This window comes from Xenopus tropicalis, chromosome 1 (assembly GCF_000004195.4).
Source record: "Xenopus tropicalis strain Nigerian chromosome 1, UCB_Xtro_10.0, whole genome shotgun sequence".
In the NCBI taxonomy this organism is placed as follows: Eukaryota; Metazoa; Chordata; class Amphibia; order Anura; family Pipidae; genus Xenopus; species Xenopus tropicalis.
In genome coordinates, this window is record NC_030677.2 from 82,734,192 (window position 1) to 82,754,986 (window position 20,795).

The 20,795-nt window shown below is 36.5% G+C and overlaps 1 protein-coding gene across 3 annotated transcripts in view; it reads left to right on the top strand.

Moving 5' to 3' along the window:
• The window catches only part of uba6 (ubiquitin-like modifier activating enzyme 6), a 49,308-nt gene that overhangs the window by 16,633 nt on the left and 11,880 nt on the right, over window positions 1-20,795 (top strand). For all 3 annotated transcript variants that reach the window (XM_002936463.5, XM_012955400.3, XM_031903364.1), the window contains exons 11-29: window positions 48-110; window positions 779-855; window positions 1,041-1,107; window positions 1,660-1,803; window positions 2,712-2,779; window positions 3,898-3,976; window positions 4,412-4,492; window positions 5,113-5,190; window positions 5,513-5,694; window positions 7,178-7,283; window positions 8,715-8,804; window positions 8,904-8,984; window positions 9,636-9,764; window positions 10,554-10,605; window positions 10,679-10,742; window positions 11,773-11,842; window positions 12,059-12,130; window positions 12,972-13,089; window positions 13,959-14,152. In XM_002936463.5, the coding sequence (XP_002936509.3) occupies window positions 48-110; window positions 779-855; window positions 1,041-1,107; window positions 1,660-1,803; window positions 2,712-2,779; window positions 3,898-3,976; window positions 4,412-4,492; window positions 5,113-5,190; window positions 5,513-5,694; window positions 7,178-7,283; window positions 8,715-8,804; window positions 8,904-8,984; window positions 9,636-9,764; window positions 10,554-10,605; window positions 10,679-10,742; window positions 11,773-11,842; window positions 12,059-12,130; window positions 12,972-13,089; window positions 13,959-14,152 (1,815 nt within the window). The remainder of the gene's footprint in view (window positions 1-47; window positions 111-778; window positions 856-1,040; window positions 1,108-1,659; window positions 1,804-2,711; window positions 2,780-3,897; window positions 3,977-4,411; window positions 4,493-5,112; window positions 5,191-5,512; window positions 5,695-7,177; window positions 7,284-8,714; window positions 8,805-8,903; window positions 8,985-9,635; window positions 9,765-10,553; window positions 10,606-10,678; window positions 10,743-11,772; window positions 11,843-12,058; window positions 12,131-12,971; window positions 13,090-13,958; window positions 14,153-20,795) is intronic.

Consider the following 20,795-nt stretch of genomic DNA (forward strand, 5'->3'; position numbering starts at 1 on the left):
GCAAATATAACATATAAAAATGCTTAAATTATGTTTCTTTCTACCAGGAAACACTGGAAATGCAATTAGAAAACCCAACATACCTCACTGTGGATTTCAGTAAACCAGAGGTCAGTGGTTAAACAGAAGGCTATTCTGTGGCAGTATGCAGTGTCAGTATCACTCATAAATGTTTTTCTCTAAGAACTCTTACGGTAACGATACTACTAGGACTTCAGTAGCTGACAGGCTGGCACAAAAAAAGAAAAAAAACCTTTTCTTTGTACCTTGTAAAGATATAGACACTTTAAATAAACATTTTAAGCAACATCTCTTATGTTAAACATTTTGTTTAACATAACCTCAGCAGGCTGCTACAAACAATACCACACCACTCACATTGCTTAATTCTGATCTTGCCGTTTCACACACCTTGTGTCCCTTTGGGCAGGGTCCTCTTCACCTCTTGTATCGGTTATTGGTTGCTTTATATATTACTCTGTATGTCCAATGTATGAATCCCACTTATTGGGCAGTGCCGCGGAATATGTTGGCGCTTTATAAATAATAGTTAATAATAATAATTATTATCAGAAATGTGTTGGAGTCTGTTGTGTCTGTATCTCAGGTCTGACTTCTATCATAGTTGCTCTGAAGAAACAAGGATGCAGGAGTAAATGCAAAAAAAGCAGAACTTCATTTGCACTTCTTTTTGGTTCTTTGTCATTGTGACTCCTAAAGGAAGGTTGTGTGTTTTTGTTGCACTTAATTGTAAGCAATTATTTTTCTTCTTCTCCAGGCACCTTTGAATATTCATACTGCAATGCTGGCACTAGATTATTTTCAAGAGAAGCACAACCGCCTTCCAAATATAGGGTACTGATCTGATTTTTTTTTAATTAATTATTAGTGTGGAGATAAATGGCTTATAGCGGGATTTTTGTTTTCAGATAGGAAAATGAGGCCCTTCAAAGAGTTTCTTAAATGTGTTATCCCCTTTAATTTAAAACAAAATGTATTTTTTCCTTAGATGCCTTAATGTAAATTAATTAATTTATCAGGTGCCTTCTGGATGCTGAAGAGATGCAGAAGTTAGCAAGATCTGTAACTGAAGTCTTAAAGAACAAGGTAGGTATTAGAGAGGGTAAACTGCTTTCTATGTTTACAGAAAAGTAGGCAGTGGATGTGTGTCTACTGTTGACCACTGTACGAGTTACAGTATTTGGTGTCATCCAATAGTTGGCCAGAGTGCCAGAAATTTAATCAGCCTGGTTTGTCCCAAGACTTGGCTGGCCATAGATCTGTCTATTTGGTGACCTGGCTATGTATGCTTATCTAAAGATTATCCAAAAGAATTTTTATTTTCTTGCTATTCACAAACCTGATCAGTCAGTGATAGTACAGAATTAAAATGTTCTATTTTGTATCCCCTCATCTGGAATCCTCATACACTGGACACAGGGTTTGGTGAAACAAGTTTGGTGAAATCTCATGTCCTTACCATTCTCTCTTCCCAGTTTAGAGTTCTAATGAGATTACAAGTTTTTTAAAATGGACACCTATATTAAACCTTTATAGTAAGCTTTAAATGTGTGCTTTCCCCTAGCATCTGATTGTATTTATATAAATTGGCCCACCAGTTAACCATAAATCCATCTTTTTGTTTTGTTGATTTTGTAGCCTCTGCTGGATGAGAACCTGGTAAAATGGTTGTCTTGGACAGCTCAAGGATTGTTAACGCCACTTGCAGCTGCAATAGGTGGCATTGTTAGCCAGGAAGTTTTGAAAGCAGTGACAGGAAAATTTTCTCCATTGCAACAATGGGTAAGTTATTTGTCTTATTCATTAACTACTATTTGAAAATAATCTTTTTGTTCTTATAGCTGTGTTCTGTTAATAAATAAACCTTACCAGATATCTGTTTAATCTTCATTGCATTTAATGGTTTTCGGAATTAATAAGTATGTAATATTTAGCTTCATGCAAAAATATTTGTACCTGTTGTCAGGACACATATCCATATATAATAAACTATAATTGTATTGCTGCTTTTGACTATACATAAATACATAGTTACAGTGCCTTGCAGAAGAATATACCTCCTTGATGAGTTCTTTAAATTTAGTGAAATACACCCTATGCTGAAATCATGTTCTTTATAAAGCACTGAAAGTCAGATTTTAGTTTTTTAAATATGACAAAAATGTACTAGTCTGTTTGTTTTCATCCCCCATTTTATTATTTTTAGAGCCACCTTGTACACCAATAACAGTTTTAAGTATTTGGGATTAATACACAAAAGCTTTGGACACTGTTTGGTTTGGAGTAATTTTGCCCTATTTTTCTTGGTAAATATTCTCCATGTTGTTCAAGTTAGTTTAGGGCTTGTGTTTTGACAGTTGTCCTGCTGAAAAATGAACTTTCTCAGAAGATTAGTTTTTAACAGACCTGGTTAAATTCTTTTGCAGTATTTTACCTGTATTTTTTTTCACTCTGAATTCTTCTATTTAAACAAAATTCTTAGACCTTGCAGATAAAAAGCAGTCCAATAATATAATGCCATTCTTATGCTGTCTAGATAAAAATTAGAGAACTGCTCAAGGTGATGAATAATTCTGCAAGGCACTGGATGCAGCTATCAAGCATTTAGTTGCTTATACCTAAAATTAACTATAACTTATTTTATTGTAGTGCAAATTTAATTAGTTGCTTCTTACTTTGACTGTTTGCAGCTCTTTATTGATGCTTTGGACATTGTTCACTCCCTGGAAACAGCAAATCGTGATGAATTTCTTCCAAGGTACAGCCAATGTTTTTCCAGCCTTTTATTGATGTTATGTAGGGACTATTAGACTTTTTAGTGCATTTGTATGTAATTTTATTATGCATCAAAACGTTGCTATGTAGATTTCTGTTTTATAACTAAACATGACTATACACTTTCCAGTTTTACTAATTTCAGGTTTATTATTTGCCAATCAGTGCATTTAAGGGCACCACAGCCAACTTTTTGACCCCCATCCATGTGATCCCATTAAATCACAACTGTTTGTTTGAGTGAAATTCCTGTGTGCCAAGGCCTTTATTCTATGTATCAGTCTGTGTATCTGGTTTGTATGGAAGTGAGAGAGCTCTCTAATGGCACAAGGGGAGATTGGTAACTTTGGTCACCCAGTGATTTATTGTTCTGAGGGAGTGAGACAAACCACTACAAATCTCCCTGAAAGGGAATCATCATAATTGCTCCTTGTGATGGTTTCTACTGTTGCTGGCAAATATTACTGGCAGGACAGGTGTGTTAGCAGAAAAATAGAAAAAAAGCAGACAGAGCGCTCATACCGGTCTCAGATACAGGTGTGGGATCCGTTATCCAGAAAGTTCTGAATTACGGAAAGGCCATCTCACATAGACTCCATTATAAGTAAATAATTCTAATTTTTAAAAATTGTTTTCTTTTTTCTCTGTAATAATAAAACAGTACCTTGTACTAAAATATAATTAATCTTTATTGGAGGCAAAACAATCCTTTTGGGTTTATTTAATCTTTAAATGACTTTTTAGTAGATTTAAGGTATGGAGATCCAAATTACGGAAAGATCCGGAAAACCCCAGGTCCTAAGCATTCTAGATAACAGGTCCCATACCTGTACTGATATAGCCCATCATTTCTTTGGCAGAAAGGACGGTGACTTCAGTGACAATTGTAATGGAATCTAGTAATATATTTCTAATGTAGCCAGTTATATTAGCCAGTGTTATCTATATTCTCAAAGGCCACACAATTTGTCCCTCACACAAAGACAATAAAATGTCCACAAATACCCTTCCTTTTTGCTTTAAATCATTAAATCATACAGTATATTCCTTCTTTTTTACGACTTACCATACAGTAAATTCTATCCCCTCAAATTCTTATAGAGGAGACAGATATGATGCCTTAAGGGCTTGCATAGGAGACACATTTTGCAAGAAGATTCACAACATAAATGTGTTCCTGGTGAGTATCTTTTCTGAAAGCTGTTTTGGGTTGTTATATTTGGAGTAGTAATTCTTTATGAATTCACCAGCAGGGTTGCTTCCATAGCCTGTTCAATTACCATACAACCATTTTTCTGTGTGTTGGTGGGACTTGCATATTTCCTTCTATATAGGAGTGTGTTAATCCTTATGTGTAAGTTCTAGTTTAAATATTTATTTAAGAGCAGAGATACAAACATGGTATTAGTCAGACAAAGGGACAGTTCTATTAATATCCCATTGTTCCATATACCTTGTATGGTCCTATAGATTTACATGACATAACAATGGGCATGTCTCAAACTGTACTTACAATATCATACATGTTTTTACAATGGAGAGCTTATCATATTAAACAGAAAAGTGTTAAATAACTATTGTACTCAATTTGCAGTTGTATTCATATATTCCATAGGTTGGATGCGGTGCAATTGGGTGTGAAATGTTGAAGAATTTTGCACTTTTAGGGGCTGGAAGTGGCTCAGAGCGTGGGCTGGTAAGTTTCAACCGTAAGTTATTTATTTATATGCAGATCTGACCATTTTACCTTTAATCAGGTTGCCCAAAACACTCTCATTGTAGGCAAATGATCAAAACATACAGATTATTATTATTCCAGCAGTTAACTATAAAGCCCTATACATTTCAGGCAGAAATGATCACTGTTGCTGTGCATGTTTAAAATATTAATTCCAGTTTATAATGTGATGTTTAAGACTAAAGGGCTTCAGGTTTAGGTACAAGTGCTGTAGTGCTAAGGATCAAACATGCTGCCCATCTAGTGTGCATATATAAACTTTAGAAGCTGTTTTCACTCCATTTTGCAAGTGCAGAGTATTTCGTCTGATGGCAGTGGGCACAAAGCCTAGAGGCAAAGTGCATTTTTTTTTTTTGTTTTTTTTTTTTACTTCTAATCACTCTTCAACATGTTGGTTGCTATGTGTTTCTGCACTGGAATTTATTAACCCAGTGTTGCAAATGAGCCAAAATGAAAAACTGTGTGTTAGTGTGCACCCATTTGCAGCTCAGCAGTTGACTGGCAATGTCCTAAATCTTTCCTTGTGCCATTGCCCAAGCTCTCCTTACATAACTTACATTGTCTTTCTTTTTAAACAGATTACAGTAACAGACCCTGACTTAATTGAAAAATCTAACCTGAACAGGCAGTTTCTCTTCCGACCCAAACACATTCAGGTATATTTCAACTCCAGACATTGTACGTTAGGTTTCAGTATCCTGTGACCTATCCTTCCCTTATGTTTACAGCTTACCTTCTATTGATTAGTAAAGGAACAGTAACACCAAAAAATGAATGTTTTTTAAAGTAATTAACATGTACTGTTGCCCTGCACTGGGGAAGTTGCCAGTGCCATTCATGTCTTGTTTACAGATGGCTGTTTGCTCTATTCCATGCTGAGTTTATTGTTTCATCCGTTTTCTTCAAAAAAATTGCACCCGCTATATTAATAGGGTTATTTTACAAATATTAGTATGTCACATCTTGCTCTCTTTTCAGAAACCTAAAAGCTATACTGCTTCTGCTGCAACCCTCAACATCAACCCACAATTAAAAATTGATCCGCGGTTAGACAAGGTCTGCCCTGCAACTGAGAACATTTTTGATGATGAGTTCTGCACCAGACAGGATATTATAGTGACTGCTTTGGACAATGTAGAGGCAAGAAGATACATTGACAGGTAGATTTAATTTCTTTTAAAAATGTAATGGATAGTGGAGTAAATCATTACATTTGTTTTCCTGTTTTGTCAGTTCTGTATGTGTATGGCCCTATCTGCTCTTCCATCAACCACTAGTATTTGTTTCCTTGGGAAAACATGAGACTTGAAAGGGCATGAGATAGTCAGTGTTCTTAGTTTGTTAGTTATTTATTTTTCCTCAGGATTATTCTAGTATGATTGTTTTAGTTATATCCCTGCATGTTGCATCCATTCATTCACTGGTAGAACATATTCATTTGGACATACAAAACTGGAGAATACTATTTAGCCTATCCATGACAAAAACAGGTGCAAAAACATGTTCTCTTTAATTAGTATGCTTTCCCCTTAATGTCATATTATTACTTTGCTTTGCCATTAAAAGACTTGATCACTTTATCTTTGGGAACAGTTTCACCTTTCTACCCCCAGTAAGTTCTGTGGTACAGCAATTTTGCCTGTTTGTTTACTGAAGTAGATGCAAAAAGATTCAATCAGTACTTACTCATTTATATATACTGTATATTTTAATATTTTGTACAGAAGAAGTGCCATATAAATAAAATTATGCTTATATACATATAGACTTCTTATATTTGTTTGCATTTCAATCAACATTAAAATTTTATTTTTAAAGGAGAACTAAACCCTAAAAATGAATATGGCTAAAAATGCCATATTTTATATTATAAACTGACTGCACTGGCTTAAAGTTTTAGCATCTCTATAGTAGTATTGATATAGATTGTTACAATTGTCACAGGAGCTCCCTGTCTTGGATTCTGTTCCCCCCCCCCCCACCCCGGAACTGTCCGGGACAGTGCACCTGCTCAGTGTGGTCTGAGCAGCTGCTGAGAAGCTGAGTTTAGAGGTTGTTGCAAATTGTTAAGCAGAAAATGAGGGTTGTCTGTCAAATAAGCTGATGCTACAGGGCTAATTATTATATCTGATGCAAATACACTGGTTTGCTATCTGTCATGTAATGTGAATCTGAATGAATTACTAATCAGCTTTTTACTGTTACATTTATACTCTATTTATGCAGTATATTTTGAGTCATCCCTAAGTTCAGTAACTGACAGCAGCACAGAGCATGTGTAGGGAAGCAGCAGAAAAGAAGATGTGGGGCTACTGGGGGCATCTTTGGAGGCACAAATCTTCCCTTCAAAAGGGTTGTGGTCACCTTGGGCTGGTACAGAAACCCAAAACATAATGTACAACATTTCTGCCCTAATTCTTTAGTGAGGCTTTAGTTCTTCTTTAATTGACATGAGAGGAAAACAAACTCCTGACAGGTCTCATGCCATATGACTTGATTTTGTACATATGACATGTTTTGGGCTGTAGATAAACTAACATATAGAGAACAGAGAGAACTGTGAGGGGTAGCAATTAAAAATGCTTAGTGCATTTATTTAAAGTCTGTTCGTACAATTTTTATTTTATATTTCTTTTGTTTCAGTCGTTCAGTGTCAAATCTTCGACCCCTTCTTGACTCTGGAACCATGGGGACTAAAGGGCACACAGAAGTTGTTATACCTCACTTAACTGAATCTTACAACAGCTATGTAAGAAACCTTATTATAAGGCTGATAATATTTACTAAGGGGCAGATTTATCAAAATTTAAGATGACGTTTTTCTCAATTCCTAAAAAACGTGCGCGTAAATATACTCGAGCATAATTGTTGAAAAGCTGGATAGGCATAATTTATTTGAAAAAGCCAGACATTTGAAAACCTGGCAAGTAAAAACTGCTGAGTTTCTATAGAAGTCAAAGGGAATTATTCCTGAAGATTTCAAACAACTTTTGTTTTCCAGTTTATTAAGACATTTGAAAGAGATTTAATTAAGAAGTATTCCTCTTCTTACAAGCAGGGCCAAATCACCTGTCCCATTTGCTCTTGAGTTATTACTGGTTGTTGTTAGGATCCTTAGTATAAACCCTTGTGTATGCAGAACAGTGTTCTTGGGAAGAAAAAAGTACCTGAAAGAGCTTAAATGAGGTAATCATATTTAGGTGCTATAGGCACAAAGGTATTAAAGGAACAGTAACACGAAAATATGAAAGTATTTTAAAGTCATTAAAATATAACGTATTGTTGCCCTGCACTGGTAACACTGGTCTGCTTGCTTTAGAAACTGTACTATAGTTTATATAAATACCCTACTGTATAGTCATGGGAGCAGCCATTCATGCTGGAAAAATGGAGAAAGGGCACAGGTTACATAGTAGATAACATATAAAACACCATTTTATTCTTCATGACTTATCTGTTATCTACTATGTAAACTGTGCCTTTTCTCCTTTTTTCCAGTTTAAATGGCTGCCCCCATGACTATACAGTAGGAGTAGGGTATTTATATAAAGTATAGTACAATTTCTAAAGCAAACAAACCAGTGTTTCCAGTGCAGGGCAACAGTACATTATATTTTAATTACTTTGATACATTTTGATTTCTTGGTGTTACTGTTCCTTTAACCCAAGATTGTTTGCCTATAGCACTTAATTAACCCCATTAAAAAAATAATTAATTGGCATCTACTTTATTGCAGGAGCCTGTTTTCTGGGCTTGGATGCAACATATAAGCTATTGCTCAGCTGGTTGGATCTTAGAAGCATGTCTAGGCCACATGCTTAATGCTGATGGCAGACGTAAAAAACGCTTGGCGAAAATACAGCCCTACGCTTGCTACTTGTGCCTGCACCGGAATGAATGAGATATGCTCGGGTGCAGGCACATGTAGCCGATATACACAAAAAAAACGCATTCTCTCGCGTTTTTTTGCGTATATCGGCTACATGTGCCTGCACCCGAGTGTATCTCATTCATTCGGGTGTAGGCACAAGTAGCAGGCATAGGGCTGTATTTTCGCCAAGCGTTTTTCCGCTTGCCGGAAATATCAGCCCTACGCCACGTCTGCCATCAGCCTAAGAGAATCTATCTACAAACCAGTGTAGTAATGATTATGCTTAATTGACTATATATTTTGTTTAGCGGGATCCCCTTGATGAAGAAATACCATTTTGTACTTTAAAGTCCTTTCCAGCAACTATTGAGCATACAATACAGTGGGCAAGAGATAAGGTAAATTATTTGTATACCTTTGACTATTGTAGTTTGTAATGAGAGAATCAGTTTGTTTTTTTTTATAACTCGTTCTTTTTTTCACTCCATAAATTGCAGTTTGAAAGCTCATTCTCCCATAAACCATCATTATACAACAAATTTTGGCAGACTCATTCTTCTGCACAGCATGTCCTACAGGTATGACTATAAAGCTACAAATGCTTCTTTTACATTTGTGCATATATCTTAAGCATGTCTATATAGGTTTCAAGCATTAGAGCAGAAATGGCTTACAAATGCAAAAAAGCCCCAAAGGTTCTTGTTTGCTGAGACACTTTGCTGTTTATTCTACACAGCTTTGGTAGGATGTTATTAGTCCAATTGCATAGTTAATTTGTGAGTACAAGTACACAATGTATTTCAGTCAGTTGGAACAGTTGAGTTAGATTAACTTAATACAACTTGTGGTTTTAATGTGTGTTTATATAATAGGGGATCAATTGCACAAACAAATATATTTCTAGTTTCTATAGACCACAGTGTGAATCCCCTTTTAAGATAGAAGGTATTTTTGGAACATATGTGCCTGTAATTGTGCAGCATACATTCCTGTAAATGTGCAGTTTTTGGAATAAAAGTCTGTAATTGTGTAGTGACCCCTAGGGCTTACAATGTAAAGCAGCTATCCCTTAGGAATGCTAAATTAAGCTTTTTCAAGGAATTACCACATAGCAGAGCCATCTGCTATGCATCCCTGTGAAAAGGGTATTAGCTTAACTGTTGCAATGATGTAATTATTATGTGGAAAGGATTAAATTATAGAAACATCTTTATTGGTTATTTTTTCAGAGAATACAGTGTGGCGACAGTTTAGAAGGTTGTTTTCATGTTGTTAAATTGCTAAATCGGAAACCTAGAAATTGGACCCAGTGTTTGGAGCTTGCAAGGCACAAGTTTGAAAAGTACTTCAGACACAAGGTTGGTAATAAATGGACTCATGTTAGGTCATTATTATTTATTAACACATATTTATAAAAGATGAAGTTTATATTTGTTTTCATGTGATGAAATCCCCACTAAGACAAATGTAAGTTAACTGGTCAAAAAACAGTTATCCACAGTCATCTGATCAGACTTATAGAGGAAGTTATAATTTTCACTTAAGCAAAGATAAAAGGATTACTCTTGCTCACGACAGGAACTTCTTGTGTTAGCATACATCACATTGCATTTATAAGGGGTTATTTACAAATGCAAGTGCAGTGGGCAAATTGCTATTTTGGACACATATTGTTTTTTTACCCATATTACAGGGTTTTATCCCATAATACCAGCTCCAATGTGCATCTGCTGCAATTTGACCCTGGCAGCCAAAAAAAACATTGCTATTTGAGGTCATTTTTTTGTTTATGTTTTCTACTCAGGCCCTCTCCTGTTTATCTTTTAGTCTCATTAAAACTCAAGCTGAAAGTCTAATTGTTCTTTTGAAGTTTACCTAAGAATGCCTAGTATATTAGCAAGAACTTCAATTGTGGCTGGAAACAGGTGCATAATGTAAATGGGGTGTTATGGGCCCAATCTGATGAGAAAAACAATTTTAATGGTTTATATAAACCCAATAGAGGGGAGATATGGATTTACACTAGGAGATCTTATCTCATCAAATTAAATTTGGCCCTATTGCTGATATACTCATGATGATACTGTTTTAATCCCTGCTAGTGCAAATCTGCTGCTACATTCTTTTGCTCTGTTTTTTTTCACAAGGCGCAACAGTTACTACATTCTTTCCCTCTGGACACACAATTAAAAGATGGCAGTGAGTATAGTTTTATATAATATGATGTCCACTTGTAATAAAACAGATTTTAAAACTCATCTTGCCTCTTTAGCTTTATTTTGGCAGTCACCAAAGCGACCACCTACTCCAGTACACTTTGATGCAAAAGACCAACTGTAAGTATGCTTACAAACCTATATATATAATACATTTTATATAGTGTTTTTAAGTTAATAAGTGTGGCACATCTGTTGTATCATGCATCATTAATGTAATACTGGTTTTGGTAGTTTACATGATGAGTGCTTTAAAGTGTGTTTATGCAGTGGATGGCATGCCTTTATTTATATAAAGCCATTTGTATACACAATGTGGTACATTTTTACAATTCCATAATAGTAGTTGGGGATGGAATACTCCAATAAATATACAGAGTTGCATTTTAAGAAGTATCGGCTAATTCCTGGCATTTTTAACATCTTTCTGCTCCTTTTTGGACCTCCTCTCACTAACCTTGATGTTTTTGTTGTTTGACTGATGTCCATTTTCAACCCACCATGTTATATCTGTGCTATTAAAGGGGACATGAAATTATCCAATATAATATATTAGACTGTGGTCCTTCAGGTGTCCCTGAACAGCTACCTCCAGCCAAACGTACACACGGTTCTTGTTCTGTAACAGCTGGTGGGCATTTCTCACATGGAGGACCTTTTCATTATCCAATACTACATACCAGGTGTTCTTAAGCTGTTGATTAAAAAATAGTTTTCCCAAACTGTGGGACTGGTCATATTACAGCGTACTAAAACTGATATACCAAGGGTATCTTGAAGGTCAAATGAAATTGTGTTTTTGTGCTGAACTCAATTCTCCTGGAAAAACAGCAGAGTGACTTGACTCATAGAATTAAAAGGCAATATTGTTATAAGAGGGACCACAAAATTGCCCCACCCCTTGACATAAATGTTTATGCATTGTGTGTAACGCACACGCGGGGATGGGGGAGGTGCAGGGGCAAGGTGGCCGACAGGGTTGCCCGGCCCTAATGGTTCCATTTGTGTCAAGATGTAATGTATTTTTATGTACCTGAAAACCTGAAATAATACAGTGAAAATGCATACAATAGCATATTACATGGTTCCTTTTGTGAATTGTAGCTATGCAGTGTATTAATGTTTTTTTTTGCTGTTTTTACAATCCCAGGCATCTCAGTTTTATAGTTAGTACCGCCAAATTGCTTGCAGAAGTGCACAGCATCCCTTTAACTGAAAAGGTAAGATTCCCAGTATTGCTAAAATAACTGACATTCTGTATGTGACAATGTGGTGTTAGGGTAAAGCAATCAACATATTGTTTGACAACCAAACTAATCAAACAGACTTTGAAGGATGATGAACACTTATTGATATATAAATACCTATGATTTTGTGTCAGAATATGCACTCTTCTTATTCTACCTTATTTGACTTTTCTTTGTGTGTGTTTTCAGGATGTATCAAAAGAGGCCATCATAAAAATAATATCAGAAATGCCAATTAAAGAATTCACACCATCAAATAAGGTATGTATTGCTTAACAGCACATCATTATCTGTTATAGTTGCTAAATCTGCGCCAATATAAATAGTGTTATGAAACTTATATTATACACAACATTAAAAAAAAAAAAAGTGATTGGTCCGATTGCCATCTTGGAGTCAGGAAGGAATTTTTTCCCCTCTGCGGCAAATTAGAGAGGCTTCTGATGGGGTTTTTTTGCCTTCCTCTGGATCAACTAGAAGTTAGGCAGGTTATATATAGGCATTATGGTTGAATGTGATGTACGTACGTCTTTTTTCAACTTAACTTACTATAATTGGGGAATAGGCAAAACTGCCACAACCCAAGAATCGGCCTCATTTGGCTTACACCTTACCCTTCCAAAAAGCAGGTTACCTAAAGCCTGGAGAAGGGTTCAGCTTTGTATAGCTCAAAATAGTCAGAAATAGTATGCATTGCTAAAAATTCTCCCCTGCCCCCCTAGTGGTGGATATAAGAATAGCACTGAAGCAGGAAAATAAGATAAAAAAAAAACCAAGTCAAGACATAAATTGGGAAATAAGATTGAGTAGTGAAATAATAGCTTTCTCAAAGCAGTTGTATTATGTAGCGCTGGCTGTTACTGAAGGCACAGGATCAAGTGCAATGACCTGTGATGGCTGCCTAGACACCAATATTTTTTTAAAAAAAGAATACATTTATTGGTTCAAGAATAACATTTTAATTAGGATTAATTATTTGCAATGTATACAGCGTAATTTAGTGATAAAACCTATACCATAAGAATCATGACAGAATACATTTATATATATTTTAGCTGTTTTTCTAGTACATTGTAAATCAGGCTGTTTTTTTTCTTTACAGATTGTAGAAACAGATGAAACTGTGAAAAAACCTGACCAAATTCCAGTAAGCAGTGAAGACGAACGGACTGCAGTTAGTCAGCTGGAGAAGGCTATTGCAGATGGTCATGTGTCTAAATGTAAGCACATTATACTTAAACTTATACAAAACATGTAAAACATTTTAATTATTTCCCTTTTCTTAATTTAATTGAAATATGAGGAAATTCTTCATTATATTCTTTTTGCAGGTTTTTCCCTTGCTTTTGTAGAGGTATTGCTCCTAAATCTTCCTTATCGGTCATTCTTAGTTTTCACGCTAAATACCAATTGTTTTGCACACCAATCTTTATATAACTACAGATTGTCACTGATGATTTGGCACATTAATGTAAGCAAAGCAATCTAGGATTCGTCAGAATTATAATGAATAATTTAAACAGTGGAACAGTGAGTTCTTCTCTGTGTGCATTCAGAGCAGTAAAAAACAATTTTCCTGTAAAACCAAACATTTCATTAGCTGTTAGAGTGATTGTTAAGTCAGCCACACAGTAATTTAATATGTTTGTGCTTTGTTAGCATTGCCCATTAAAAGGGGGCTTATTGAGGAAAAAACAGGAATGTATTAGTGCATTATACACTTCTAAATATAGAAGAAATGTGCTGGTGTGTTTCAGGCTGATTCATTAATAACTTTTCTAAAAAAACCCTGCACCCATCTGTTCCACTTCCTGCTGGCTCCTTTTCCCAGGCTGTGCAGCAGGGGAGCTGGTGGCACTTAGCACACTACACTGTAGGATAGGGACCAATCTACATCTAGGTGAACCAGATAGGGAACTGAAGCCCGTCTTTACTTGTGTGAATGCAAGGCTGTGATTGGCTGCCCCCCTTCTACTGTGCTTCTGGCAGGGAAACCAGTACCATATATTATTCATTACTGCCTAAAAGTTTAGTTTCACTTATGCTATATGTCTCCTTTAAGTTTAAATTACGATTTCTGTTTTGACAGCGGATCTCCAGCTGATTCCATTATCATTTGAAAAGGATGATGACGGCAATGAGCATATCTCCTTCATCACTGCAGCATCCAACCTAAGAGCTAAGATGTATAACATTGATCCTGCTGATCGATTTAAGACCAAGCGTATTGCAGGGAAGATCATTCCTGCTATAGCTACAGCTACTGCAGCAGTTTCAGGCCTGGTTAGTATGCATGCATCATAATCTACCTAAGGAAGCTTTGCAAATGTTTAAATACAAAGAGCCACAAGTGCATTCCATTGAACAGCCATGTGTCAGTACATGTACATAAAATCAGCTGAAAAAGTTGAGAAAGTGCTCTTTCACTGCATTTCTAATTAATCCAGAAAAACTATACAGATAAATAAAATATCAGAAATATTATATAGCTCCATGTCTTCTGAGTGTACCAATGCCAAATATAAACCAAAAGCACCAAAACAATTTTTAAAGGATTGCAACAGAAATAAGCTCTAGATTACAATATGTTGACCCCAGAAAAGCTGGTGAACTTTTTTTTATTTAAGAAAGCCCGCTTGTGGAAAAATACCTCATCTAATGGGTTTTTTTTGTCTCCAAAAAACTGCCTGAACCCTTAACTTATGGGTGGTTTCCTTTATGATTGCTCAAGCTCAAAGGCTCAAACAATCCTAAATCTGTCCCTAAGAAAAAAAAACATAATATATTTTTTGAGATCAAAATACAAATCATTATTACTGTAGGCAAACAAAACACTTTTTAGGAAAAGGAACACTCACTCATGCAAAAAAGTTGGAATGTAGATACATATGTGTGTGTACACTTGTCAAATACTGTGTGTTTTGAGTGTGCAAAAGCTTCCCACACTAAAAATGTAAGAGTAAGTGTGTGCTAGTTTGAAAACTGCATGTGTTTAATAGTGTAAGTTAACCTGGGTACAGTTTAGAGTTCTTTAGAGAGGAAATGATGCATATGGCAAAATGTATGATCTTTTGTATCACAGAAAATACTGCAAAACAAAATACCAGCAGAATATAAAAAATATTGGATGGAATGCACCCTTAACTCTCCTTAACTTTCTGTTAGTACAGTAAGGGATCTATAACCTGGAATTACCATACCTTTAGGCTATTGATTGCCATCAATATGGATTTATATAACTTACTTTTCAGCAAGTACGAGGTACTGTTTTGTAATTACAGAGAAAAGGGAAATTAAAAAAATAATTATTTTTCGCTTATAACGGACTTTACGGAACCTTAACATCCAGTAAATAGTAAGAAAGTCCATTCTTGCTGTAGCATCTTTGTCTGCCCAGTTTCTTATCTGCATGCAGATGAAGCAAAATTCATTGATGTATTACAGAGTATTTGTGTCTTTTAAATGTTCTTTATCAGCTCTAGTGTTGTTACTGACCATTAAAATTTACATACCAATTATTTCTCTACTGTTTGTATAAAAATATTTTCTTTGAAGTTGAAGTAATAGCATTAATTGCTATTTTTGCTGCTATGTTCTTTTATCCAAAGAAAGCCTCATATGGTGGAGCTTTAGATATATCCTTAGCGTGCACACACAACCCCTGCCAATGAAACTTCAAATATGAATATCTTGTATTATATTAATGTTGCAGAATTTTCAACTGAGTACAATATACATACATGCATTGAGAGTGTTTTCAGTATTAACTGTCAAAATAAACCTGCACCATGGACATAGGTCATTGAAATCACAGTCTTCCTTAACTTGCTTTAAAAAAAAAAAAACCCAGGTCTATACATATTTGTAGAACTGGGATATTGCACTCGCAGCAGAAACAAAAACATATTTGTGTTTTCTTCTTACTTAGTCTACCAAGCAAAATAGTTTCTGTGATCGTCATTTCTTCTTCTGCTAAGTTTAAATCTGGTATCCATTTATCCCCAAAATCATGTCTCCCAGCTGACCTCTTAGATTGTGCCATTCCAAAGTATTATTAGCAGGGCAATGTGAAAAGGATAAAACGTCTATTTAGGTGCTGAGCACCAATCTGCCTATTAGTTTACCACAATTTCACACACTTGCACAAAGGTTTTGCATAAGTGGTTCTTAAGTGCTGTTGGTACTATACAAATAAATAAAGCCACTGTTCGCCTACAGTAACAGATATATGAAAACAGTGGCTTTATCCATTTATGATATTACCAACAGCACTTTACAGAGACTATGCAGCATTAATATCAGTCCCTGCTCAGTTATGCTTACCTTTTACACATACTATGGTCAGTATTTTTCAGGAGCTAGGAGGAGTGTAGGAGGAAACTCAGATACCCTGAAGAAACCCACATAAGCCCATAGAGAATATGCAGACCCCTTGTAGATAATGCCCTGGCGGAAACCAACACTTTGGCCCAAAAGCTGTAGAGCAGCAATGCTAACTACAAGGATACTTACAGGGAAAATATTATTTGCATAATTATATTTTTCCTATGCTTATTTTATAATAAAAGTAGGGTTTAGTGTACTCTGAAAAGGCCTGCCAGGTGCAAAAAACATATGTTGTTTTTCACCTCCTTTTTATGCTAAAGCATACAATGTAGTGCATAGATACCTAAGGAATATTCTTCCAGTGGCCAGTGCAGCTGAGCACAATTCTTTTTTTTTTTACTGGGAACCGGGTTATCAGCAGTGTTCTGGTGAGCTTTTACTTTTGGTAACAGGATGATTCTCAGGAAAAAATGTGGCATTTTGAGATTCAGCTTAAGCTGGCCATACACATGCAGATAAACACTGCCAGTTTCGTCAGCCCATGTAGGGTGTGCTCATGACCGCCTGCCGACTGCTATCTGGGAAAAAATCAGCCATGTATCAGGAAGGTTTAAAAATTCCATCTGGTAGGAACACATGAACACGCTAAAGCAATTCACAATCTAATGCCTACATAATGGATCAGATCTACAGGATTTGACCCTGCATATGGGTGGCCGGTTTGGCAATGATCCACTCCTTTGGCAGCCTTACCAAATGAAATGTGTGGGTCTTTAAATGTATGGCCAGATTTAGAAGTGAAAGGAAGAGCTGAGGAATCAGAAGCGTTATCAGAACAGAGGTAATATAAAAACCCATGGTGGGTGATGTAATTAAATGGCAAGATGTTTGCTCTCAGACAGGTGACCACTAAATGCTATATGCTGATTGTTTGCTATGAATTAGTAAAACTGGTGCAAATTTTAAACTTGTATTACCACAAAAGTAACTTGTAGAATATTATTATTATTAACATTTATTTATAAAGCGCCAACATATTCCGCAGCGCTTTACAATAAGAATATCTTGGGCATATCCTGCTCTACCTTTGTTTGTTGTTTAAAATCTACTGAAAATCAACTGAAATGAGGAAAAATTGGCAGTACAGGTATAGGACCTGTTTTCGAGAATGCACAGGACCGGGGCTTTCCGGATAAGGGATCTTTCCGTAATTTGAATCTCCATACCTTAAGTCTTTTAAAAAATAATTTAAACATTATTTAACTCTTTTACTGCCAAGCACGTATGGCATACGTGCTGGCAGTAAAAGGGCTTAAACGCCAACGACGTGTCTCATACGTCGTTGGCGTTTAAGCGCTGCCCTCTGCAGCGGCGGCATGCAATGTGCCAGGGGGGCTGTCATCAGGGTCCTGCGAGCCGATCGCTCGCAGGACCCTCCAGGAAGCAGCAGATGCGATCGCATCGCATCTGCTGCTTCCTGCTTCCTCCCTCTCCCCCAGCGCCGGCCCAAATGAGGAAGGAGGCGATCGGTCTTCAGGAACAGGTAAGGACTTTTTTTTTTATTGCATTTACACACTTTTACACACTTATACACACATTTACATACATTTATACACACTTACATACATTTACACACACTTACAGCACACATTTTAGCATTTTTTTATTTTTATTTTTTTATTTTTTTTTTTTCATTTTTCACACTTTTATACACTTATTTACACTCATATACACACTTACACACTATCACACAACTTTTACACATGTACACACATGTATACACAAACACTTTGGTTTTTTTTTGTTTTGCTTTTTTTTTTTTTTTTTTTTCATTTTACCACTTTGTTTTTATTTTCTTTTACCTAAAAACTGTTTATTTTGACAGCGTAACTATTGGATCAGATATTCTGGCCACTAATTACACTGTCATGTAACTTATTTTGTTGTTTCACTGATTTGCACAATTTTTGTGGTTTTATCACATTTTATCCCTATATAAGTGTTCCTGATCTGTTTTTAGCGTAGCTTTGCCAGGTGTAACTTTGGTGTACAAAAATAACTTTACCTATTTTGAATTCATCAGAATGTGTACTTTCCAAAAATATATGGTTTTCTGGGGGTCACTGTATAGTTAGGGGGGGGTTACTGCACATAATACACTGACAGGGGGCTGTGTGCAAAAGCTGAGCTGGCAGGCGAGAAATCCTTATGCGCTATTTTCATTTTGGGTTCAGTACATACCGCAGACTTTGGTATATCTATGCATATTGGGCATCAATCTGTTCAGTAGGCCTCTGGTGTTCCTATTTGGGGTGACTTGCCTTTGTACGCAAGAAATTGTGTGAGATAAATGCGGCAAATTGCAACATTTTTAGGCGATTTTCTGAAATCTCATAAAAACCGATAACTTTAGGAAAGCTTTGCGGCTTGGTACTTTGGTGTAGAAAGGACTCTTTACCCTTGTTGGATTTGTCAGAATGTGTACTTTCCAAAAATATATGGTTTTGTGGGGGTCTCTGTATAGTTAGGGGAAGTTTTGGCACATAATACACTGACAGGGGGCTCTGTGTGCAAAAGCTGAGCTGGCAGGCGAGAAATCCTTATGCGCTATTTTCATTTAGGGTTCAGTACATACTGCAGACTTTGGTATATCTATGCATATTGGGCATCAAACTGTTCAGTAGGCCTCTGGTGTTCCTATTTGGGGTGACTTGCCTTTGTACACAAGAAATTGTGTGAGATAAATGCGACAAATTGCAACATTTTTAGGCAATTTTCTGAAATGTCATAAAAACCAATAACTTTAGGAAAGCTCTGCAGATTGGTACTTTGGTGTAGAAAGGACTCTTTACCCTTGTTGGATTTGTCAGAATGTGTACTTTCCAAAAATATATGGTTTTCTGGGGGTCACTGTATAGTTAGGGGGGGTTACTGCACATAATACACTGACAGGGGGCTGTGTGCAAAAGCTGAGCTGGCAGGCGAGAAATCCTTATGCGCTATTTTCATTTTGGGTTCAGTACATACCGCAGACTTTGGTATATCTATGCATATTGGGCATCAATCTGTTCAGTAGGCTTCTGGTGTTCCTATTTGGGGTGACTTGCCTTTGTACGCAAGAAATTGTGTGAGATAAATGCGGCAAATTGCAACATTTTTAGGCGATTTTCTGAAATCTCATAAAAACCGATAACTTTAGGAAAGCTTTGCGGCTTGGTACTTTGGTGTAGAAAGGACTCTTTACCCTTGTTGGATTTGTCAGAATGTGTACTTTCCAAAAATATATGGTTTTGTGGGGGTCTCTGTATAGTTAGGGGAAGTTTTGGCACATAATACACTGACAGGGGGCTCTGTGTGCAAAAGCTGAGCTGGCAGGCGAGAAATCCTTATGCGCTATTTTCATTTAGGGTTCAGTACATACTGCAGACTTTGGTATATCTATGCATATTGGGCATCAAACTGTTCAGTAGGCCTCTGGTGTTCCTATTTGGGGTGACTTGCCTTTGTACACAAGAAATTGTGTGAGATAAATGCGACAAATTGCAACATTTTTAGGCAATTTTCTGAAATGTCATAAAAAACAATAACTTTAGGAAAGCTCTGCAGATTGGTACTTTGGTGTAGAAAGGACTCTTTACCCTTGTTGGATTTGTCAGAATGTGTACTTTCCAAAAATATATGGTTTTGTGGGGGTCACTGTATGGTTAGGGGAAGTTTTGGCACATAATACACTGACAGGGGGCTCTGTGTGCAAAAGCTGAGCTGGCAGGCGAGAAATCCTTATGCGCTATTTTCATTTTGGGTTCAGTACATACCGCAGACTTTGGTATATCTATGCATATTGGGCATCAAACTGTTCAGTAGGCCTCTGGTGTTCCTATTGGGGGTGATTTGCCTTTGTACGCAAGAAATTGTGTGAGATAAATGTGACAAATTGCAACATTTTTAGGCAATTTTCTGAAATGTCATAAAAACCAATAACTTTAGGAAAGCTCTGCAGATTGGTACTTTGGTGTAGAAAGGACTCTTTACCCTTGTTGGATTTGTCAGAATGTGTACTTTCCAAAAATATATGGTTTTGTGGGGGATCTGTATAGTTAGGGGAAGTTTTGGCACATAATACACTGACAGGGGGCTCTGTGTGCAAAAGCTGAGCTGGCAGGCGAGAAATCCTTATGTGCTATTTTCATTTAGGGTTCAGTACATACCGCAGACTTTGGTATATCTATGCATATTGGGCATCAAACTGTTCAGTAGGCCTCTGGTGTTCCTATTTGGGGTGACTTGCCTTTGTACGCAAGAAATTGTGTGAGATAAATGCGGCAAATTGCAACATTTTTAGGCGATTTTCTGAAATGTCATAAAAACCGATAACTTTAGGAAAGCTTTGCGGCTTGGTACTTTGGTGTAGAAAGGACTCTTTACCTTTGTTGGATTTGTCAGAATGTGTACTTTCCAAAAATATATGGTTTTGTGGGGGTCTCTGTATAGTTAGGGGAAGTTTTGGCACATAATACACTGACAGGGGGCTCTGTGTGCAAAAGCTGAGCTGGCAGGCGAGAAATCCTTATGCGCTATTTTCATTTAGGGTTCAGTACAT